The sequence below is a fragment of the Oncorhynchus keta genome, chromosome 8 (assembly GCF_023373465.1).
Source record: "Oncorhynchus keta strain PuntledgeMale-10-30-2019 chromosome 8, Oket_V2, whole genome shotgun sequence".
NCBI lineage: Eukaryota > Metazoa > Chordata > Actinopteri > Salmoniformes > Salmonidae > Oncorhynchus > Oncorhynchus keta.
In genome coordinates, this window is record NC_068428.1 from 204,505 (window position 1) to 228,811 (window position 24,307).

Genomic DNA, 24,307 nt, shown 5'->3' on the forward strand with positions numbered 1-24,307 from the left:
GCATTAACAGCATACAGGAGGAGTGTATTAACCAGGAACCAAATGGAAGTACACAGGCTGAAACAGGGAGTTACCTACCTGAATTTTCCAATAAGAAACTAGTTCATTGCAAACATTTTCTGTTGCAAAACATTTAACATTTTACAGTGTACTAATACTAAGTTGTATGTGAGAAAATTATATAACGCTTAGATAAGACCTCTTCAGGGAATGACAGAAACATAGTTTCTGAATAGATTTTTAATCAACTTTTTCAATTCAACGGCAGTTGACATTATTGATTAGTTAAAAGTTGGCAACATTATTTGCAATGCAGTAATTTTCAATATATAACTTTTTATAAAACATTTTTTTTTACACAAGACACATTACTACGATAGTCCAGAGACCGCATTATGAATTAATGTTCTTTCCCCTCATTATGTCGAGATTACAACTGATTTATCTCATGATCACATAACAAAAGTTGTTTTGTCGAGATCAAGAGATATTCAAAAGTACCATGGGTCATACATTGATTTGTTCAGATGCATGATAACCACTTCATCAAGGAGCCCTTTGGCTGCGTTGATCGCAATACTGGGCAATTAAGCCCTGAACTATACCTGACAGGCAGCAATGTCTCCCAGGCTACGTGCCGCCCCCAAGACCACAACCAATCACATGCAAGGAACAACGCAGCTAACTTGGCTAGTCTTGTGAGCTAGTTAGCTCGGTTGTCTGGGACTGAAATGGAATCTGATCAGTCTGTCTGGAATGGAGCTTACCCACTCTGTAAATTTAAATATCATCCAAAAAACATTAAGTGTCCCTTACAATTATACTAATATCAGTTATGAAAGAAAACATAGCTTGCTAGCTAGCTTGTTATCTAACACGACTACCTAGCTAGGTAGCACACTCACACGACTAGCCAAGTTTACTGCGTTGTTGCTTGCATGCATTGGTTGTGGTCTTGGGGGTGGCACACAGCCTGTCAGGCATTGTTCTGGGCTTAAATGCCACATGAGGGCTTAGATGCCCCGAGAGCTCTTAGCTCAATGTAAGGGACATTTAAACTTGATAATGTTCTAACTTATAAAACTGATAATAAGCTCCAAACACAAATGAAAGCATGATGTTAGCATGAAATGTGCCATCCCTTACCATAGCAATTAATAAAAACGTACTGAATCCACTGCGGGCTCTGCAGCCTTAGCCATACTGTCAAGCCACTCCTCTTTATGGAGTTTATCTCAACCGAACAACTTTCGTTATGTCATGATCATGGGAAAATGATCTTGTGATCTCGAACAAATCAACTTGTTACGTTGTGATCATGAGATAGATACATAAGTTGTGATGGACATAATGAGGGAGTGATCTTTTCATTAAAATGTCCTCTGGACTTTCGTACATTACATTTGAAAGGTCTCTTACTTTGTAGTATAAATGTGCAATTCAACCTTAGAGTTTGATGACAATTCTTAAACATTTCTCCACAATATTTACCTTAATTAAAAGCAAAGCATAATTCATAAAAGGTCATATCTACATTATCCCCAATTTTAGAAAACAGACCGATAATTATAAAAGTGAAAAGTCTCTTTGATCATGATTTAGTAAGGCAAAACAGGTATCCACTGAGTATAGCTAGTTTGCTATAAACATCCACTGCAGTATAAACGACTAAGAACAACCAAAAGTCTAAATAGTACACACAATGAAAATAGCCATATTGATATTCCAATACAGATATTCAATTACATAAGGGATATAAAAGAAGAAACATTGGCAAAAGCAATAGAATACAATGTATAAGTGCATTTACAAAAATATATTCCCTTGTGAAAATTTAAGATGAGGAGTGCGGAAAGCGATTCAAAGGAAGACTGAAGTTGTGGCACTGGGATGTGAGACAAAGTGGATGTTCCAGGTATTCTTTTTTTGCAGTCACGTTGAGCATGTCAGAATATTGTTATATCATATGATTATGTGCTTCCTAGACGTTTAACAGTTCCCCCGGGTGTTACAATATCTGATAATCTACTGATACATGAACAACCTGGAACGCCACCATACTCAATCTCATGGTCTTAGGTAAAGATTCTTTAAACTGTGTTTTTATAGGAGTGGGATCTCTTTCCTTCCCTCTTTCTCTGCCTCACGCCCAAGTCTCCCCCCCACTATTTTCGCCCTCTTTCAGTGCCAATCCTCATCCTCTTCATCTTCTGCCTCTGAAGGCACATCCTCATCACTGACCTCATCCTGTTCTCCCGCTTCATTCCCACAACCATTCCCATTCTGCATAGCCTCTGCTGCCTCCTTGGCCCGTGCCTCGGCTGCTGCCGCCGCCAGGGTCGCCCGCTCCACCTCCTCTTTGAGTTTGAGTGCGGCGTCCTTCTTCTCCCGCTCAGCGTGGCTCTTCATGTGGGCGCTGCGGCTCTTAACCTTGTAGAACACCCTGGAGGTCAAAGGTCAGATACATGAACAATATAACATATAACCCAGATCGCTTTATACACTATATACACAGAAGTATGTGGACACCTTCAAATGAGTGGATTCGGCTATTTCAGCCACACCCGTTGCTGACAGGTGTGTAAAATCGAGCACACAGCCATAGACAAACATTGTCAGTAGAATGGCCTTACTGAAGAGCTCAGTGACTTTCAACGTGACACCGTTCCAACAAGTCTGGTTGTCAAATTTCTGCACTGCTAGAGCTGCCCCGGTCAAATGTAAATGCTGTAAATGTGAAGTGGAAATCTCTAGGAGCAACAAAGGCTTAGCCGCAAAGTGGTAGGCCACACAAACTCACAGAACAGGACCCCCGAGTGCTTAAGTGCGTAAAAATCTATCGAGTTCCAAACTGTCTCTGGAAGCAAGGTTAGCACAAGAACTGTTCATTGGGAGCTTCATTAAATGGGTTTCCATGGCCGAGCAGCCGCACACAAGCCTAAGATCACCATGCGCAATGCCAAGCGTCGGCTGGAGTGGTGAAAAGCCTGCCGCCATTGGACTCTGGAGCAGTGGAAATGTGTTTTCTGGAGTGATGAATCACACTTCACCATCTGGCAGTCCAATGGACAAATCTGGGTTTGGCAGATGCCAGGAGACTACTACTAGCCCCAATGCATAGTGCCAATTGTAAAGTTTGGTGGAGGAGGAATAATAGTCTGGGGCTGTTTTTCATGGTTTCGGCTAGGCCCTTTAGTTCCAGTAAAGGGAAATGTTAATGCTACAGCAAACAATGACATTCTAGACGATTCTGTGCTTCCAACTTTGTGGCAAAAGTTTGGGAAGGCCCTTTCCTGTTTCAGCATGACAATCCCCCGGGGCACAGAGTGAGGTCCATACAGAAATGTTTTGTTAAGATCGGTGTGGAAGAACTTGAAAGGCCTGAACAGAGCCCTGACCTCAACCCCATTGAACATCTTTGGGTTTAATTGGAACGCCGACTGCGAGCCAAGCCTAATTGCCAAACATCAGTGCACGACCTCACTAATGCTCGTGGCTGAATGGAAACACGTCCCCGCAGCAATGTTCTAACATCTAGTGGAAAGCCTTCCCAGATGAGTGGATGCTGTTACAGCAGCAAAGGGGGGACCAACTTCATATTAATACCCATGATTTTGGAATGAGATGTTCGACGAGCAGGTTAGAACCTACCGTCACACAGGTGGTGTACCAGGTCATCGTGCTGTGCATCTCAGAAGACTGCTATACCATATCAATATGGTTACTGAGACTTAAAATTATTCTCCAGCTGTTGTAATAGGGATGGGCATTTGAAATTATTTCACTATTCGAATAATATCATGACATTTTGGATATCCAGAAAGTCGAAATACATGTTTAATATAAAATGTTTTACTTCAATGGAGACTTGCTAACACGACTCAACAGAAAGACAGTGAGCGGTGCCGAGAGTGCTGCAGCACCCCCTTAAAAATAAAAAATAACATTAATAATTCGGAATATAAAACATAAATAATTGAAAAAAATGTATTAGTCCTGTATTAGCGGCTATTGACAAAAGTAGTGCACTGTGCCTTTACTAGTCCTGTATTAGCGCAGTGGTTCCTAAACTCGGTCCTGGGTCCCTCCCCTGGGTGCACGTTTTGTTTTTTTGCCCTAGCACGACACAGCTGATTCAAATAATCAAAGCTTGATGATGAGTTGGTTATTTGAATCAGCTGTGTAGTTCTAAGGCAAAAAAATAAATGTGCACCAACAGGTAGACTGTTGTTTCATATGAATGGAGTTGTTGTAGACAAGTAAGGGGAGTGGCAGATATTTTTTTGATAGCGCTTCAAACGGCTATATTGGTCCACTAATACAGCATTTGTATTAGAGACAGTGCCCTGTACACCTGTACATAGCTGTTTGAAGTGCTATCAAAAAAATATCTGCCACTCCCCTTACTTGTCTACAACAACTCCATTCATATGAAACAACAGCCTACCTGTTGGTTGATCATTGTAGCCTACTCCTTCTCATTTAACCAACTTATTTCTGTAATTTGAATTACATTTTGCATTGATTTGAAATCACCCACTTCACATGGACTGTAGCTCGCCGCTTTGATTGACCGACGACAACAAGCTACACATGTGAAACGTGTGCAGGCTCCCAGAGTGTCTTTTATGGGGTGCACTCATAAAAACTGTCATAAAACAATTGTTTTATTACAATTTCGAATGTGATGGTCTGTCCTTGTAGGCTATGTAGCAATGTCACATAGATCATTGTATTTAATTTTAGACAAATCCTTTTCATTGTTAAAATGTGCCTATATTTTCTGGTATCAAAAATGTATCCTCTCCCAAGTAATCAAATACTAACGTCTCTTTGGATAGTCAAATATTCCAATAACCGTGCATATCCCTTTGTTGTAAAATCTGATTATCCGTGCAGCGCAACTGCAACAAAGACCACCAATGGATTTTGTCTCCATTGTCACCCCACCAGTCTGGGATGTTTCCAGTGAACACTGGTCTCTAAGAGAGATGCCTGGTTTATAATACTCTTGGTCAATCCCTTTCTTTCACCCTGTTTTCTTTTACTGTAAAAACTGTTAGGTGGAAACTGTTAATGGTGGTAGGATTGCATGGTGGAGTATGTGTCTATCGGTTTGCAGATACAATACACATAAAAATACTCTTACATAGACAGAAACACACAAAAACACTGACCTGCTACACTTCTTGCAGGGGAACACGCCCTCTGGGTCGCCCGGGGGCTTTGGGGGCGCTCTGCTCTTCTTCCCTGCAGACTCGGGACGAGGATTTCGGAGTGCAGAGGAAGGGGTTGGATGGTGAAGTCCCACCTTTTGTACAGTATTCTGGTCCTTGTGTCCTAGCACTGCTCCTGTCTTGTGGGCAAAACATTACATTTCATTGTGTTAGTCTGTCATACCAGTGTTGTATTGCACTGTTGGTGGATCATTGGTCAAAGAACATATGATAGCAAGTATAGACATAGGATATACCGGTATGGGATGGACATAAACATGATACAAAGTGGTTGAATAGTTTAACATACACTTTTAAATGTAATTTCAAGTGAAAATGAGCACTTACATTGTCGTGAGCCTGTAGTGTCTGGTTAACCCTCAACTGGCTGCCATCTTTACCCCATTGCCAAGACCCTTCCCACTTCCTGTTGTCTTCTCCCTGAGGTGGCATATAACACAATAAATGTTCATCTTAATGAAAGTAATGTAAAAAAAAAAAAAAACGTAATAATTAACTACTTGTTGTATTATATTTGTTTTCATTAACTAAGCCCTACTTTGACATCCAATACTGCCTCTGTGTGTTTTGCCGCTGGTGACTCTGGAGGTCCGTAGGTAAGGGTTCCATTGCGACCGATCTTCACCCGTTTCTTATACGTGTAGTAGAACTCCACACACTGTGCCACTGTCTTAGTCCGCACCTGTATACGGAGCGACAACACACACGCACGCAGACACACACACAGACAAAGGTATTCATTATACTCATCCTCTCCCCTCATTCCCGTACACACATAGAAATACAGAAACAAACACAGTTATTAAAAAGTTATTCACTTCTAATGGTACTCCCACTGTTTGCCCAGGTAGTGATAACATGCCATGTGGTGAAATTGTTATGGCCGACATGGCCTGATTGGAATTGGGCGTACCAATTTCTGCACCATGAAGAAGTCCTTCCTGTAGGCAGAGATGCCTTTGTTGAAGTAGCGCTTCTCTGAGGGAGTCCAACTGTCTGATCCTGGGAGGGAAATTATTCACCATACTGTCAATGAGGTCACACAGTGTGTGTGTGTATGTGTGTGTGTGTGTGGGGGGGGGGGGGTTGAGAGTGAATGAATTCCATCACTCCCCTGCCCCTTCTCCCCTTTAAGAAGCACACGCTTTGGAAAGAAGCACATGAGGAAACAAGACAACTTCCCCACCTGAGTAGTGATAGTCTGCCAGGTGATGGCCTTTAGAGAAAATGGGCTCCTTGAGCAGCAGGACTGCCAGGGCCTCCTGGGGAGCACAACACAATTCATCACCAGGGTGTTTCCCAAATGGCACCCTATTCCCTATATAGCACACTACATTTGACCAGGGGTCACAGAAATGTACTATCAAGTGAATATTTGGGTGCCATTTGGGACACAGCCTGGGATAAACTTGCCACAATGGATCATTCTGAAAGCGTAGGGGAGGCAGCGTCGTTGTAAACTACTCGGTTATATCAATGGATGAGTCACTGTACTCACAAGGACATTGCCCCCGCACTCATGCAGACAGTGAAGGGCCAACTCTTGATTGGTGCCTCCGCCATACAGAGCGCATGAGCAGGCCAGGCTCATCAGGTCATCCACTAGGGGTGAGAGTGAGGCAGTTTTGAGAGAGGAAGGCAGGGAGGAAGAGGTGCAGGGAGAGAGAAAGTGAGGAGGGGTGGAGAAGATAGACAGAGCCACATTTTTTTTGACAGAAAGCAAAAAGTTGTTGTTGTTCAAATGTGCATACTTTAAGTTTCATACAAAAAGCAAGCTCTATTACCGCTCACACTACAGAGCCCTAAGCAGTGCTGAGCTGGCCTGATTATGCATTCAACATAGTTTCTAGAACCATGCTGAAAAAAATGGAAATTAAAAAGCTGTAGTGCTAGCACAGTACAGTTCGGGTTGCCCCTATAGTGTGAAAACACATTTAGATGACTATAACCTTTGAAGAAGGGACAGCAAAATTTAGGCTTGGGCAGTATACCGTATTCCGGAGTATTTGGAAATAGCGTCGGCATGGTTTTTCAATACCGTTGAAACTATTTATTCGGAAAGTATTCCCCTTGAATTTTTCCACATTGTTACGTTACAGCCTTATTCTACAATGTATGAAACAAAAAAATCCTCATCGATCTACACACAATACCCCATAAAGCAAAGCGAAAAACAGTTAAAAAAAACCTGATATACCTTATTTACATAAGTATTCAGACACTTGCTATGAGACTCGAAATTGAGCTCAGGTGCATCCAGTTTCTATTGATCATCCTTGAAATGTTTCTACAACTTGAAGTCCACTTGTGGTAAATTTAAATTGATTGGACATGATTTGGAAAGGCACACACCTGTCTATATAAGATCCCACAGTTGACAGAAGGTGCCAGAGCGCAAACCAAGCCATGAGGTCAAAGGAATAGTCCGTAGAGCTCAGAAACAGGATTGTGTCAACGCACAGATCTGCAAAAAATGTCTGCAGCCCAAGAACACAGTGGCCTCCATCATTCTTAAATGGAAACAGTTTTTAACCACCAAGAATCTTCCTAGAGCTGGCCGCCTGGCCAAACTGAGCAATCGGGGGAGAAGGGCCTTGGTCAGGGAGGTGACCAAGAACCCGATGGTCACTCTGACAGAGCTCAAGAGTTCCTCTGTGGAAATGGGAAAACCTTCCAGAAGGACAACCATCTCTGCAGCACTCCACCAATCAGGCCATTATGGTAGAGTGGCTAGATGGAAACATCTCCTCAGTAAAAGGCACATGACACTCCGATTGGAGTTAGCCAAAAGGCACCTGAAGGACTCAGACCATGAGAAACAAGATTCTGTGGTCCGATGAAAACAATATTGAAAACTTTGGCCTGAATGCCAAGCGTCACATCTGGAGGAAAACTGGCACCATCCCTATAGTGAAGCATGCCGGTAGCAGCATCATGCTGTGATGTTTTTCAGTGGCAGGGACTGGGAGCCTAGTCAGGATCGAAGCAAAGGTGAACGGAGCAATGTACAGAGACATGTTTGATGAAAACCTGCTCCAGAGTGCTCAGTACCTCAGACTGGTGTGAAGGTTCACCTTCCAACAGGACAACAACCCTAAGCATACAGCCAAGACAAAGCAGGAGTGGCTTCGGCACAAGTCTCTGAATGTCCTTGAGTGGTCCAGCCAGAGCCCAGACTTGAACCCGATCGAACATCTCTGGAGAGACCTGAAAATAGCTGTGCAGCAACGCTCCCCATCCAACTTGACAGAGCTTGATAGGATCTGCAGAGAAGAATGGGGAACACTCCCCAAATACAGGTGTACCAAGCTTGGAGTGTCATACCCAAGACTCAAGGCTTTAATCGCTGCCAAAGGTGCTTCAACAAAGTACTGAGCAAAGGGTCTGAATAATTACGTAAATGTAATATTTCAGTTTAATTTATTTTATACATTTGCAGAAAAATCTAAAAACCTGTTTTTTGCTATGTCATTATGGGCTATTGTGTGTGGATTGATGAGGGAAAAAACAATTTGATCCATTTTAGAATAAGGCTGTAACGTAACAAAATGTGGAAAAAGTCAAGGGATCTGAATACACTATCTGTATGTTTGTAGAAACTTTAAGTAAATAGCTGCAGTCAACTACATTAGGAGATCAAGTAGATCACGTTCTTCATTTCACCTGTCACATTATTTTTCATTATGAAGCTTACTGGTAGTCCCCAGTAACATGGTGTTTGTTTACAATGACAAAACATTGAGAGACCCATGCCTTGTAAGTCGCTCACTGTTGTGCAGCACGTGCCAGGTGATCGAGTTACAGTATGGAATTCACAATTAAATGTTTGCCAGATATCTTTTAACTATTATGTTAACTGTCTAAAATGTGTTAAATGCTCTGCAGTTGTACATGTGGTATGCTAATTTAGTAGCTACTTATCTAAGTGGTTAGCTTCTTGCAAAATCAAGCTTATTTTGGTAACAGCAGAGAATCCCCTCCTGGATCAAGAGCCTTGCTGTCTAATATGTATTTTGTGTGCGCAGCAAACTGTGAGTAGCATTTTTAAGTTACTTGTATAACTTTATGACCTGGGATGTCTGCCCGACAAATAGTTTGTCAGAGACTGTATAAAATGTTTGCAATGCACTCGTTAGCATTTAGCATTCACTATGGGTATTTACATGTACTTGTTAGCATTGCTAACCTTCGGATTACAGAGACTCATTAGGGTTTGAAAAAAGCGCCCCTTGTGTTGGTATTACCAAATGTCCTGTGATGGCACAAGGTCGGTATGAAGGTATGTCAATCAGGATACCGCCCTAGCCTAGTATAGTTACCAGTCTCCTGCACTACGTGGCGTAGCTGGGATTCCTTCATGGGGAGCCAGACCAGGTCAGCCTTGTGCTGGTCCCAATGGGTCAGCGAGCAGTCCCGCTGCAGCTCTGGCACCTCTGCCTGGTACTGCAGACCAATGTTAATACGCCTGGAGGGAGGGGGGAGAGGGAGGAAAAAGGGAGAGGTTGGGAGAGGGTGGAGGGAGGGGGGAGAGGGAGAAAAAGGGAGAGGTTGGGAGAGGGTGGAGGGAGGGGGGGCGGAAAGAGAGAGAGAGAGAGAGAAGGGAGGGAGAGAGTGGAGGGGGGAGCGAGAGAGAAATGTTAGGAAATCAGCAGCCATTGTGGCCATACCAGTCTGAAATTCTGCTATAGGCTCTCTCCATGGGGACCATGCTGTGTGAATAGGTATTGTAGATACACAGGTAGATTTGCAGATAAAAGTGTCCCCTGAAGGCACAAATCAAGGGCTGGTGCCACCAACTGAAAAAGTTAACATTTTATAGTCTCGAGCCATGGATGGGCCATAAAACATGATATATTATACATGCTTGGGACAAGTCTTTCAATGCATTATAAGTGCATCATAATGCATAATACCTGCAGGCTTTGAGTAAAGTGTCACAGAGGTTTGTACTCACGGGTCAAAGCTGACAGGTGTGGCGTCGGTGATTAAAGGGAGGACCGGGGGTGTGATGTCTGTAGAGCTGGCTGTAGAACACACAAGGAAGGCAGGGCCTTTAGGGCACTACTATCTGGACCAAAACAGAGAGGCAGACATGGGTCTATTTCACCCCTGGAAGACTGTGGGTCTGCATCCCAAATGTCACTTTTGGCCAGGGTCCATAGGACTGGTCATAAGTAGTGCACTATACTGGGAATAGGGTATTATTTGTGACAGCCTAAACTTTATTAAGGGAGATTTCTCTATTGAAAGTGCTTTGTTAGTCTAGGACTTGGGTTAACTACTCTGTGTCCAGGAAACCAGCCCTAAGAGTAGTGGACTATTGACAAAAAAATACATTGTGTCAAGGACGCATGCAGTGCACAGGAAAAGAAAGCGACAAATACAAAAATGCAAGAACGACAGAAGTAGGGGTCATGGTCATCTAGTGAAGAAACACTAACAAAAATGACAGGGCTGGCTGCAAAGTCTAGACAGACTTTAATGTGGAGAGTAAAAAGGAAGAGAGAGCAGTGGTGGAAAAAGTACCAAACTGCCATACTTAGTAAAAGTAAAAGAAAATGACTAAAGTAAAAGTGAAAGTCACTCAGTAAAATACTACTTGAGCAAAAGGCTAAAAGTATTTGGTTTTAATAAATACTTAAGTGTCAAAAGTAAAACATTTGTCAAATTCCTTATATTAAGTAAACCAGCCTGCACGATAGCCAGGGGCACACTAGTGAGTCTGCCAGATCAGAGGCAGTAGGGATAACCAGGGATGTTCTCTTGATAAGTGCATGAATTGGACCATTTTTCTGTCCTGCTAAGCATTCAAAATGGAACGAGTACTTTTGGGTGTCAGGGAAAATGTATGGAGTAAAAAGTGCAATATTTTCTTTAGAAATGTAATGAAGTCAAAGTACAAATACCACAATAAACTACTTAAGTAGAACTTTAAAGTATTTCTACTTAAGTACTTTACATCACAGAGAGACAGGACTGCAAGACTAGGCAGACAAGTGATTGAGTGAAAAGCAGAGAGAGAGAGAGACAGGGATACAGAGACACTCCTCGAGGCTCCATGATAACACTTACTGGAATGCAGCAGGCTGCGCGAGTTTGACTTGGGTGTAATGGGCGGTGGTTGCAGGGTTTGGTTGCTGGTGGTGATGGAGGACAGGAAGGTGGAGAAGTAGAGCCCTGAGCCCCCGCGCACCGGTGACAGGATGGGAGGCGGGGTGTAGGGCGGCATTGTGAAGGGGTGGTCAGGCAAGCGGATGGGTGAGCGTAGGTGGCTCTGGTAGGGAGTGATGGCGGAGTAGACCGAGGGAACGATGAACGTGGTCGGTTTGGGCGGAGGGATGAAGAGCGGCTCGGGACGAGGACGCCGTTTGTGCTTGGCCAATTTCCCGTCATTGTCCTGCCCCGCGTTGCTCTCCTCGTCCTGTTTTGGTGAGACGATTATGAGGATGGCATTTGTTTTCTTCCAAATAATTTAGCTACAATTCATTGAGCTTGTCTGGCTGGTGGAATGTAGACAAGGGAATAGCCCCAAAAGTGCAAACCCCAGCCATCTTGTACTTCAGGCAGGTAAAATCAAACAAATACTATGTGATCGTGTTCATTAGGCACCAAAAGGAAGAATATGGACTGAAACAATGAGAACTTGTCCTACCATAAACACTCAAACGGTGCAAAGGTTTTTACTACGATGTGCCCTAATGAACACAACCCAGGTCGGCAAACAGGACCTACCTGGCTGAAGCTTTCCGACAAGGAGTTCCTCAGGGAACGGCGCCGGGCCACGATGACAGAGGGCTTGTGTTTGGGCTGGGGCAGGAGCAGGGGGTGCTGGCTCGGGGTGCGCCCATAAAGCCAGTTGCCCGGAGGGGCTGGCTGACCCTGACGCACTGGCACTGACACAGGCATAACCAAGGGCACCATGCCAGCCTGTCTGCCTGTAGGACCCTCCTGCAGCTGCTGGGGAAAGAGAGAGGGGGAGAAACAGAAGGGAATAACATGAGGTGAGAGAAAAAAAAATGGGAGTGCATTAGTAAACTTAACATTCTACATGGAGCAATTGTTTATGTCAGACCGTAAGTATGCATGTCTCATACACACACAACATTTAAGAACATTGCTTAGAGGCAAGTCTTCAGTGTTGCAAGATCCGGTACCACAGACTTGAGAATACACTGCACATGTGGTATGAACAAACAGTTACTTATAGGTAGCACATGGTTACTGTCAGCTTACAAAACTTACTGAAAATTCATTAGAAAACCCATTCAGGCCAGGACAGAAAATAAAATGTGAAGTCAAATTCAAATGCCTCCAGTAAATGTGTCAACCTCAATTCTGCACTTTTCTCCATTCAACTCCACTCCAGCCAATATATGGTCAACTCAGCAGTCTTCTGGCTGGGCTTGTGATTTAGAAATAGAAAAAAAGGATTGTGAATATTAGTAGTAGGACTGTTTTATTAAGGCAACTGGTCGGGCAGAGAGTGTGGAGGAGTGCGAGTTTGCAGGTCTGGCTGTGGCGCCAGGCTGCATCCGCGGCCCCTCCCTGGCTCAGCTGAATGGCTAGGGAGGAAGAGCCCTGAGGAATGTGGAGGTGTGTAGACATGCAGCTGCTTCAGCAGTCTGCACCCAGTACACTGCCTCTCTTTCGCCATCTCTGCAGGCTGTACACACACACACACACACACACACACACACACACACACACACACAGCTCCCTGTGGGCTGAGGTGCAGGTAGGTTTGAAACAGAATGACAACAACCAAAGCAATGTGTTTTATCACTTGGTGAGTGGATGTATCAGCATGTTTTGCCTTTAAAAAACAAGAGTTGAAAAAAAATGCAGCTGCTTCAGTGGGTGTGCCCTAGGGAAACATAAACATCAAATTCCGGACAGCAAGGCTAGGGATCACTCTCTTTTCTCACAGCAGTATAATCAGTGTCGAATTGTGACTAGGCCTTTTGAGGGACCAAAAATCTTCCAATATGACAGAAAACATAGCATCACTTAATGCGCCCGACATATCTTCTGTGAAGGAAGAGCAATGCTTTTTGATGACATTATGAATGAATGAAACAGGCCTGGCTGCGCTTCGGGCTGCCGCATACACACACACACACACACACACAGAGTCAGAACCGGCATGGACACATGTGACACACAGCATAAAATAATGCAATCAGTGAAACATAAAACACACTGTTTACACAACCTATGGCAGCCTAACACCACTATCACCAATAGTGACAACAACAGTGTCACATCAAAGGTGACAGACTCATGGTGCTGAAAGGACAGCGCTGTAAGACTTGTGCTCTCCATGGCACTGAAGGAGAGACTGTTTTGGGCACACACAGCATCAAATAACATTAAAGAAAAAGCAGACAATTCACTCCAGTAGGCCCCATGAAATCACAAGAATATAAAAGAATGGTTTAATTTTCAAAATTGAATTAACAAACCAGCTATTACTTCCCATTGTAAATATATTTTATCACGCTCATAACAATAACCGTTGATAGTTTAAATGCAACAATGTTTCACAGTCATTATTTTCAAAGAGATAGTTAACAGCAAGCGAGCTGCAACAAAAAAAGAGGGCATAAACCCACGCACTTGGAGCCAGGACCACACATTCCTGCAGTCAACATGCCAATTACACACCCATTGTGTGGCATAGTGTTGTGTGACAAAACTGCACATTTCCCGAGTGCTCCTGAGTGGCACAGCGAGGCACTGCATCTCAATGCTAGAGTCGTCACAACAGACCCTGGTCAATTCCAGGCTGTATCACAACTGGCCGGCGGGATTGGGAGTCACAGAAGGCGGCGCACAATTTGCCCAGCGTCGTCCGGGTTAGGGTTTGGCCGGGGTAGGCCGTCATTGTACATAAGAAATTGTTCTTAACGCACTTGCCTATTTAAATAAAATGTAAAACATGTATTGTCCCTAGCACCTGTGTAATGATCGTGCTGTTTAAACAGCTTCTTGATATGCCACACCTGTCAGATGGGATGGATGATCTTGGCAAAGGAGAAATGCTCACTAACATGGGATGTAAAACAAATGTATACACCAAATTTGAGAGAAATAAGCTGTTTGTGCGTACATTTCTGGGATCTTTTATTTCAGCTCATGAAACATGGGACCAACACTTTACATGTTGTGTTCATTTTTGTTCAGTATAAAAAACAAAAACACAATCATGGTACCAATAATTGCTTCTATTTCACCAGAATTTATAAACATTATTTCTTTTAGAATAACATTTAGTTTTCAACAGAGGAGATTTGTATAAACCTTGCTGTCTGTGTCTCTAACATTTGCAACATTTTGAAAATGTAAAACATTCGATCGCCAGCTGTCCCATAGCAATGAACGTGTCGGGATGAGACAGACAGACAGGCAGCTTTTCTCAGCCGAAATCATGAATCAACATAGTTCTTTGTATATATCCATAAAAATGATCAATCGTAAACAGGTAAAACGAAATGAAGTGCAGCTAGTTTGCCATCTTTCCAGCTTCAGTTTGAAGTGATTGTGTTAGCGGTGTTGTTGGCTAGCTCCTCTGAACAACAATGTCCTGACGAGAGAGCACATTTTCTATGCCAGGCGAAATCGCGCAAAATTAGCTCATTGTTATGGATGTATCCAAATAACTGTCACTAGAAAACAGCTTAAACAGATGTGCAGCTACTTTACTGTTATTCTGGCTGCACTGGTTGACATGACTGTAAATTAGTTTCATAGTTAGCAAGCAAGGGATAAGAACGTTGCCAGCCAGTACGGAAATGGGACATTTAGAAGGAACGGCTGTGTCGCGTCCATAGTTACAGAACAAAAAGTCTGAACGATTGTGTCGCATTTCTGGCAACCGAACCGGTAGAACGAACAACCGGCCGGCTTGGTTAGCAACCCTAGATTTGTGTTGGAACTATATATCTTGTGGAAAGATGAAATAGTATGAATAAATTCATCAAAATAAAGTTTAACAAAAATATGTTAAATCATATTTGAATATGTCGGTAACCCGTTGTGTAAAATTGATACTGCCCTAGAAGCCGGTGTTTGGAGGATATTGGTACAGTTTGTCTCGGGCCTAACAGCACCCGTTCCATTATATCCTACAAACACGGCTTCTGTGGCATTATCACTTAAATATACTGTTCCAGTCAAAAGTTTGGACACACCTACTCATTCAAGAGTTTCTGTATTTTTACTATATTCTAGAAAAATAGTGAAGACATCAAAACTATGAAATAACACATATGAAATCATGTTGTAAACAAAAAAAGTGTTTAACAAATCAAAATATTGCCTTGATGACAGCTTTGCACACTCTTGGCATTCTCTCAACCAGCTTCATGAGGAATGCTTTTCCAACAGTCTTGAAGGAGTTCCCACATATGCGGAGCACTTGTTGGCTGCTTTTTCTTCCAACTCATCCCAAACCATCTCAATTGGGTTGAGGTCCGGTGATTGTGGAGGCCAGGTCATCTGATGCAGCAATCCATCACTCTCCTCGGTCATAAACCCTTATGCAGCCTGGAGGTGTGTTTTGGGCCATTGTCCTGTTGAAAAACAAATGATAGTCCCACTAAGCGCAAACCAGATGGAATGGCATATGGATGCAGAATGCTGTGGTAGCAATGCTGGTTAAGTGTGACTTGAATTCTAAATAAGTCACCGACAGTGTCACCAGCAAAGCACCCCCACGCCATCACACCTCCTCCTCAATGCTTCATGGTGGGAACCACATGCGGAGATCATCCGTTCACCTACTCTTGCGTCTCACAAAGACACGGCAGTTGGAACCAAACATCTCAAATTTGGACTCATCAGACCAAAGGACAGATTTCCACCAGTCTAATGTCCATTGCTCGTGTTTCTTGGCCCAAGCAAGTCTCTTCTTCTTATTGGTGTTCTTTCGTAGTCGTTTCTTGCAGCAATTCGAACATGAAGGCCTGATTCACGCAGACTCCTCTGAACAGTTGAGGTTGAGATGCGTCTGTTACTTGAACTCTGTGAAGCATTTATTTGGGCTGCAATCTAAGGTGCAGATAACTCTAATGAACTTATCCTCTGCAGCAGAGGTAACTCTGGGTCTTCCTTTCCTGTGGCGGTCCTCATGAGACGCAGTTTCATCATAGCGCTTGATGGTTTTTGCGACTGCACTTGAAGAAACTTTCAAAGTTATTGAAATTATGCAGATTAACTGACCTTCATGTCTTAAAGTAATAATGGACTGTAATTTTTTCTTTGCTTATTTGAGCTGTTCTTGCCATATGGACTTGGTATTTTACCAAATAGGGCTATCTTCTGTATACCACCCCTAACAGATTGGCTCAAACGCATTAAGAAGGAAAGAAATCCCCCAAATTAACAAGGCACACCTGTTAATTGGAATGCATTCCAGGTGACTACCGCATGAAGCTGGTTGAGCGAATGCCAAGAGTGTGCAAAGCTGTCAAGGCAAAGGGTGGCTGTTTGAATCTCAATTATATTTTGATTTGTTTTACACTTTTCTGGTTACTTCATGATTCCGTATGTGTTATTTCATAGTGTAGATGTCTTCCCTATTATTCTACAATGTAGAAAATAGTAAATACACTGCTCAAAAAAATAAAGGGAACACTAAAATAACACATCTGAATGAATGAAATATTCTTATTAAATACTTTTTTCTTTACATAGTTGAATGTGCTGACAACAAAATCACACAACAATTATCAATGGAAATCAAATGTATCAACCCATGGAGGTCTGGATTTGAAGTCACACTCAAAAGTAAAGTGGAAAACCACACTACAGGATGATCCAACTTTGAAGTAATGTTCTTAAAACAAGTCAAAATGAGGCTCAGTAGTGTGTGTGGCCTCCACGTGCCTGTATGACCTCCCTACAACGCCTAGGCATACTCCTGATGATGTGGCGGATGGTCTCCTGAGGGATCTCCTCCCAGACCTGGACTAAAGCATCCGCCAACTCCTGGACAGTCTGTGGTGCAACTGTTGGTGGATTGAGCGAGACATGATGTCCCAGATGTGCTAAATTGGATTCAGGTCTGGGGAACGGGCCGGTCAGTCCATAGCATCAATACCTTCCTCTTGCAGGAACTGCTGACACACTCCAGGCACATGAGGTCTAGCATTGTCTTGCATTAGGAGGAACCCAGGGCCAACCGCACCAGCATATGGTCTCACAAGGGGTCTGAGGATCTCATCTCGGTACCTAATGGCAGTCAGGCTACCTCTGGCGAGCACATGGAAATGCCCCCCAAAGAAATGCCACCCCACACCATGACTGACCCACCGCCAAACCGGTCATGCTGGAGGATGTTGCAGGCAGCAGAATGTTCTCCACGGCGTCTCCAGACTCTGTCACGTCTGTCATGTGCTCAGTGTGAACCTGTTTTAATCTGTGAAGAGCACAGGGCGCCAAAGGCGAATTTGCCAATCTTGGTGTTTTCTGGCAAATGCCAAACGTCCTGCACGGTGTTGGGCTGTAAGCACAACCCCCACCTGTGGACAGCGGGCCCTCATACCACCCTCATGTAGTCTGTTTCTGACCGTTTGAGGAGACACATGCACATTTGTGGCCTGCTGGAGGTCATTTTGGGGGGGCTCTGGCAGTGCTCCTGGGTGGGTTGTTGCCCTCCTACGGCCTCCTCCACGTCTCCTGATGTACTGGCCTGTCTTCTGGTAGCGCCTCCATGCTCTGGACACTACGCTGACAGACACAGCAAACCTTCTTGCCACATTGATGTGCCATCCTGGATGAGCTGCACTACCTGAGCCACTTGTGTGGGTTGTAGACTCCGTCTCATGCTACCACTAGAGTGAAAGCACCGCCAGCAATCAAAAGTGACCAAAACATCAGCCAGGAAACATAGGAACTGAGAAGTGGTCTGTGGTCCCCACCTGCAGAACCACTCCTTTATTGGGAGTGTCTTGCTAATTGCCTATAATTTCCACCTGTTGTCTATTCCATTTGCACAACAGCATGTGAAATGTATTGTCAATCAGTGTTGCTTCCCAAGTGGACAGTTTGATTTCACAGAAGTGTGATTGACTTAGAGTTACATTGTGTTGTTTAAGTGTTGCCTTTATTTTTTTGAGCAGTGTATAAAGAAAAACCCTTGAATGACTAGGTGTTCTAACACTTTTAAATCGGTATTGTGAGTATAATATATATATATATATATATATATATATATATATATATATATATATATATATATATATACACACACACACACATTTTTGGGGTGCAATTTTTATTGTGGGTCATAAGGGCAGCAGGGGGCTACCCTGCCTAGTGGTTAGACCATTGGGCCAGTAACCAAAAGTTTGCTGGATCAAATCCCCGAGCTGACAATGTAAAAACCTGTCGTTCTGCCCCTGAACAAGGCAGTTAAACCCACTGTTCCTAGGCCTTCATTGTAAATAAGAATTTGTTCATAACTGACTTGCCTAGCTAAATAAAAGTCATACAATTATCATATTTTTTAATGACAAAAAACCCCACCAGTAAATCAGCTCCAAGTTATTTTAATTTAGAAAGAAATCCCACACAGAGAGACCCAATGTGATTGTATATGTAACGGATGTGAAATGGCTAGCTAGTTAGCAGTGGTGCGTGCTAATAGCGTTTCAATCGGTGACTTCACTTGCTCTGAGACCTTGAAGTAGTGGTTCCCTTTGCTCTGCAAGGGCCGTGGCTTTTGTGGAGCGACGGGTAACGATGCTTCGTGGGTGTCAGTTGTTGATGTGTGCAGAGGGTCCCTGGTTCGAGCCCGGGTATGGGCGAGGGGACGGACTAAAGTTATACTGTTACATATACAAATGTAAGTAACAGTATAACTTTAGTCCGTCCCCTCGCCCATACCCGGGCTTGAACCAGGGACCCTCTGGACACACAGACAACTGACACCCACGAAGGCCCTCGCACAGCAAGGGGAACCACTACTTCAGGGTCTCAGAGCAAGTGACGTCACTGATCAAAACATTATTAGCGTGCACCACCGCTAACTAGCTAGCCGTTTCACACCAGTTACATAAGCAAGGTTTGAAATAATTTAGTCAAGCATATCAGTTCGGGCTTCTTGCAGTCTACAAATTGTTTGTAATTATGTTCCTGCCCCCAGACCATACACTGCTTTAAAAATCACAGACGTAGTTAAAATGAGAATTTAGTTGCTAATTGCAGTACCTCGGTCGGCCATCCGATTGAGACACCCAATGAGGGAGAAGCACTCTGCTAGACTACAATGCCACTTCCTAGAGCAGGGATTCCCAAACTTTTTCACTCCGGCCCCCCCCATCCAGCATTCGGGAACATACTTCACCCCCCCTATTTCTATGGGCACAAACACTGTTATTGACACAAACTGTTCACATTTCTTTTGTTGGTGGAGAGAAAATGTTGCAGGTTTAAAGCTTATTTCCTGAAATTCTACACATTTTGCCATGGGGTGCAAAGAAAATGCTGCAGAAAATGTTCTTGCAATTCTATACATTTTGCCATGTCTATTATTCATGTGATGTTTGAGTGACTCGAACTTAAGTACAAAATACTGTATATGGGAAGAAAAAAACTAACTAGAAAAAAAAACATTCGCTAACATGGGCTAGTTTTTCAAAAACAGCCCTTTAAGGTATGCAATGACTGACATGACAAGAGAAAAACTGATGATGCAACTAACCAATTTCAAATTTGCACCTTGTGCATTCTACTATTACAACTTTAAGAGTAAGTTGAAAGCCGGACTTTAAAAGTTCCTTTAAAAATGTTTTATAATAATCATAATAGTAATAAATAGGGGCCCCACAGTTTGGGAACCACTGTCCGAGAGTAACTCAAACTGCCCATGCGACGTTTCCAAAAACTCCTCAATGTAGCAAGATGGTGACATGCTCATATGACACTTCTGAATTTTCAAATATGCCACTGAGCATTCTCAGAGGAAACAAGGGGTCTATGTCGACGGCTTTGTTCATATTTTTTACAGTCTATGGAATGGCAGAGGCCTTCAGCTTCTGAAGGCTTAGCCAATTGGCTGGCTGAGCTAGAATGTATCTACCCAGAGACCACCAAAGAAACTCTTGATTGGATATTTTTTTCTCTTCAGTTTTAACCCTTTTCTTTCCAACACAAACGGAAGAGATTAAATCAGAAGATCGTTAAAATTATTGAAAAGATTAAATAGAAACCAAATCCTTAGGCCTTTCAAGGCCCTCTGTTCCCCACTGAGTATAATGTGGATAGTACAGAGATGTCACAGGAGGTTGGTGGCACCTTAATTGAGGAGGATGGGCTCGTGGTAACGGCTGGAGCAGAATCATATCAAATACCGTTCCATTTGCTCCGTTCCAGCCATTATTATGTGCCATCCTCCCCTCAGAAGACTCCTGTGTGGGATGTAGGATTTCCTACGAAAGCAGAGGACTCACCAGAAATTCTCAGGAAAATACACTTTTCAGGCTGGACAAGTATCCTGTGTATGAGGAGGATGTACAGTAGATGGAGAGAGAGAGTGTGTGTGTGCGCGCTAGGCCATATAGCTGGATTGCCAGTTCTAAACAAACCAAACAGCTTGCCAACTATCAAAGTCACGATGACATACCTCCTACCATACTCTTCCTATTGAAAGAGGAACAGTGCATTGTCGTGGTCACAGTGGCAGCCAAGTACAGGAATAACACAATCAGTTCTCCCGTCACCCGGGAATTAATCTAACTTCAAATCGTCACGTCCCCTTATTTTTCCCTTCAGGAAACACATCAGGAAAATAGTAACTAAATCAATATCGATTTCCCTGACCCATTGTGCAGGCCTTTATGTACACAGCAAGAATTTTTGACAATGTCATTGTATTTTGGGGTTTATTGGATAGGAGAGCGAGAGAAGTAGATAGGAGTGTGCTACACAGTACATGCGATCCATAAGCAGTGGCTTAGACCGCTGGACAACCCCATCTCACTATGTGAATGAATTTAACTTGGAACAGGTTTTAGGCCTGGTTGAACTAAATACAACAGTGCAAACAAACCTTGGATATCTTGGCAACCTTGGCAGCGGGCATCGACTCCATCTCGGAAGCCTTCTGGGCCAGAGTCTCCAGATTGATCTCTTTCGACACCCTCCGACGGGTACTCTGTATGACCCCCCCAGAGGGACCCTGGCCTTCCCCCACCCTCCCTTCCTCTCCTCCGGCCACCACGCCGTTCTGGGGTACCTCCCTGGAGGTCTGGTTCCAGGAGGATAGTGAGGGAGGGCCACCCAGGGGGGACAGCCCGTCTCTGGAGAGGCGGCGCGAACGGTGGGGGGCAGCCGAAGGTGTGTCGGAGGAGGGTGACATAGGGTTAGGTGAGACCATTGGAGGGCAGGGGTTGCATGGTGGGCTTGACAGATCAGTGGATGGGGTCTCTACTTCCGGTGTCTGTCCCTGTCCATGAGTTTCCACAGACGGAGGCTTGTACTTCTGAGAGGGTGGGGGGCTAGCGCTAGACGGACAGTTGTCAGGGGGCTGGTGGTAGCTAAGGAAGTGTTGGTTTGGCTGCTGCTTTTGCTGAGACTGTGGCTGCAGTATTTCTTGCGGCGGTAAACTGTGTGGTTGCTGCTGTTGCTGCAACTGGTGAATTTGTTGCCGTTGCTCCTGTTGTAGTTGCTGCTTGTGAAACTGCTGTTGCATTTGCTGCTGCAGTTGGAGCTGATGCTGTTGCATTTGGTGCTGGTGCTGTTGCTGCAACTGGTGCTGCTGCAACTGGTGCTGTTGTTGATGCATTTGGTGCTGCTGTTGCATCTGAAGCTGCATCAGTTGGTGTTGTTGCTGGGCTTTGGACTGCTCGTTGTAGTTCAGGTTGGGCATGGCTTTGGTTCCCCCTTGGAACACCTGGTAGTACCCAGATGGAAGGTGTTGCTTGGTGGGTCCAAACGCCAGCTGGAAGGGCTGCAACAAGGACCCTTGTGGCATGGAGGGGTGAGAGGGGGGAGCATGGGGGTTCTGAGCCTGGAGGGCTACACCCTTATGGCCCTGCTGGAGGGCCTGGAGCTGGGCTTGGCGTGTGGCAGCCGCCGCACCATGCTGCTCCCACTCTAAGCCCCTATCCTGGGCTATGGATCCTGGAGCCGGCTTCTCTGCTGGCCCCATCTGCAAAGCAGCTCCTCCATCGTGGTTCCCCTTGGGGAAAGCCACCTGGCCCCTAAAGTTGTTCAAGCCGTCCATATACTGGCCAAAGTTCTGCCCCCATTGATTGGTTGGCATGGGCCCGGGAGCTTCCTGAGACCAGCCAGGGGCCTGGATGGGGTCCTGGTGCATCCATTTGACAGTGGCAGTCTGCTGGTAGTGAGCCCGACTTTGGGGCCCCTTCTCTGGGTTGAAAACCCCAGAGCCGTGGCCTCCAGGCTCAACGACCCCATGAGCAGACTCCAGAGCCGGGGGGCCCATACCACCATAGAAGACATCAGAAGCCACGACGTGCTGCACTGAGGGCTCCTTCATGGCAGCTCCAGCCCGATGTTTGCCCCCACTCTTATCAGGGGCCACTTTCTGCTGGGGAGGAAGACTCATACTAATAATCTAGTAAACAACAGGGGAAAAAAGGTCTGGGTTCTTTGTATATCCCCAGTCAATTAAGTCTAAAACAGGGACAAGACCAAGTGTGCCTGTCTACACTGCCTCCGTCTGGGACTATTGTGGCCTGCTTTGTTTGATAGAGAGAACAGAAGGATTCGGGAGGAAACATAAGTCCTACAGGAAAGGGTAGAGACCACACAACCCTCCTCCCCCAAATCAGATCTGAAGAAGTTTGCGGTCACGGTGGCCCTTGTGGCCCTCATTCATGTGCAGGACCCTGAAAGACAGAGGATGGGGAAAAATTACTGTTAATAAAGTATGTTTTCAACAAGCTTTTGTGCAGGCCAGGCCTGTTTGCTTGGCTCAGAGGAAGGAACTAGGCTACAGGCTATTCATAATGAAAGCAAAATAAGTTTCTGATAGCATGCACTACAAGTATCGTGCAAGCAAATCATTATCACTTCAGTACATCCAAATCACATGTCGGACAAAGGTATCCGAGTCGGCCCATTGTTTACATAATTTATAAGTTCATTTCGACAGTGATAAAAGCAGATAGCAGCAACAGAGCGAGGCGTGGACTGTACACATAATTGCCATTTAACACAGCGCGAAATACAGGAAACAAGCAGAGCCGCTTTCTATCCTCCTCGTGGAGTCCCCAGTCCTCAGCCAATTGCATCGAAATTTCAGGCAACCTTTTGTCTTACATTTAAGTATTATGTTGCAACAATGTTACCGTCGCAGATTAGATACCGTAACAATCTGTGCGGGGGGTGTGTGTGTGTGTGTACAATACATGTTGACAGGCTGGCTCTCTAAATCACATCGTGGCTCCTTGAGTAAAAAATAAAAAAAACGAAACCTACAAAAACACACATTGCACACTGCCACTGCCATGGCGCATTACAATTTAAAGTGCTCCATGTTTTGCGCTCATATTGATCCACAACAGAAACGTGATATGCCACGAATTCAATAGACACTTACCGTTTCAATATCGTTTTATGTATTTGACAGCAAGTTCTCTGGAGCCAATTTGCTCTGGTCCAAAGTCGACTGCATGGCGGGATCGTGCGCAGCAGATGACATACTTCGACTACTTCTCTTCAGACCAACGAGTAAACAACTTGCATCGAAACCATGCAAACACTGGACTTGGTATCGCAATGTTTAATCCGAAATCAGGCTATAGTGTCTAGGATGTTACGCACCGTAACAGTGAATTAATAATACACTTTCATGAAAACATGTCCAAAAACATACTCCCCGCATCGAGTGTGTAAACGTACATAAACTGATAACGTTGGGTATGCTCAAAAATGTGAAGTACACTGTATTTCGTTGCGTTTTTTCACAAATCTGTCTGTCATATACATTGGTTCCTATTTTATTCCTAGAGACAATCAGCCTGAACAGTGTTTATAAATCTGTGAACCTGCGCAAAATCGTTGAAATTCTGACGCTCGTGAATGCCCCACTTCACCCTTCA

General features: G+C 44.3%; 1 protein-coding gene across 4 annotated transcripts; it reads right to left on the reverse strand.

Moving 5' to 3' along the window:
• Window positions 1-222: 222 nt before the first annotated feature.
• On the reverse strand, window positions 223-24,284 carry LOC118386636 (mitotic deacetylase-associated SANT domain protein-like). Of its 4 annotated transcripts, none has more exons than XM_035774339.2 (13): window positions 23,806-24,284; window positions 21,289-22,788; window positions 11,970-12,194; window positions 11,310-11,658; window positions 10,192-10,261; window positions 9,557-9,702; window positions 6,736-6,839; window positions 6,424-6,499; window positions 6,151-6,239; window positions 5,776-5,919; window positions 5,565-5,657; window positions 5,178-5,356; window positions 223-2,443 (listed from the first exon to the last, which is right to left on the reverse strand). In XM_035774339.2, exons 2-13 carry the CDS (start codon window positions 22,738-22,740, stop codon window positions 2,182-2,184), a joined length of 3,189 nt encoding a protein of 1,062 aa, XP_035630232.1. In that variant the 5' UTR covers window positions 22,741-22,788; window positions 23,806-24,284; the 3' UTR covers window positions 223-2,181. The 4 variants fall into 4 exon arrangements, with proteins under 4 accessions (XP_035630232.1, XP_035630231.1, XP_035630230.1 ...); XM_035774338.2 differs by having other exon boundaries at window positions 21,289-22,791; XM_035774337.2 differs by having other exon boundaries at window positions 11,970-12,191; window positions 21,289-23,092.
• Window positions 24,285-24,307: the final 23 nt, after the last annotated feature.

Bases quoted from the DNA above. Each gene is read 5' to 3' on its own strand.
- LOC118386636 (XM_035774336.2), bottom strand. From the start codon at position 22,809: ATGAGTCTTCCTCCCCAGCAGAAAGTGGCCCCTGATAAGAGTGGGGGC. The intron at 9,703-10,191 runs GTGAGTACAAAC...CCCTCCCTCCAG, and splicing joins ACACCTGTCAGCTTTGACCC to GCGTATTAACATTGGTCTGC. The intron at 5,920-6,150 runs GTACGCCCAATT...CTCCGTATACAG, and splicing joins TCTTCATGGTGCAGAAATTG to GTGCGGACTAAGACAGTGGC.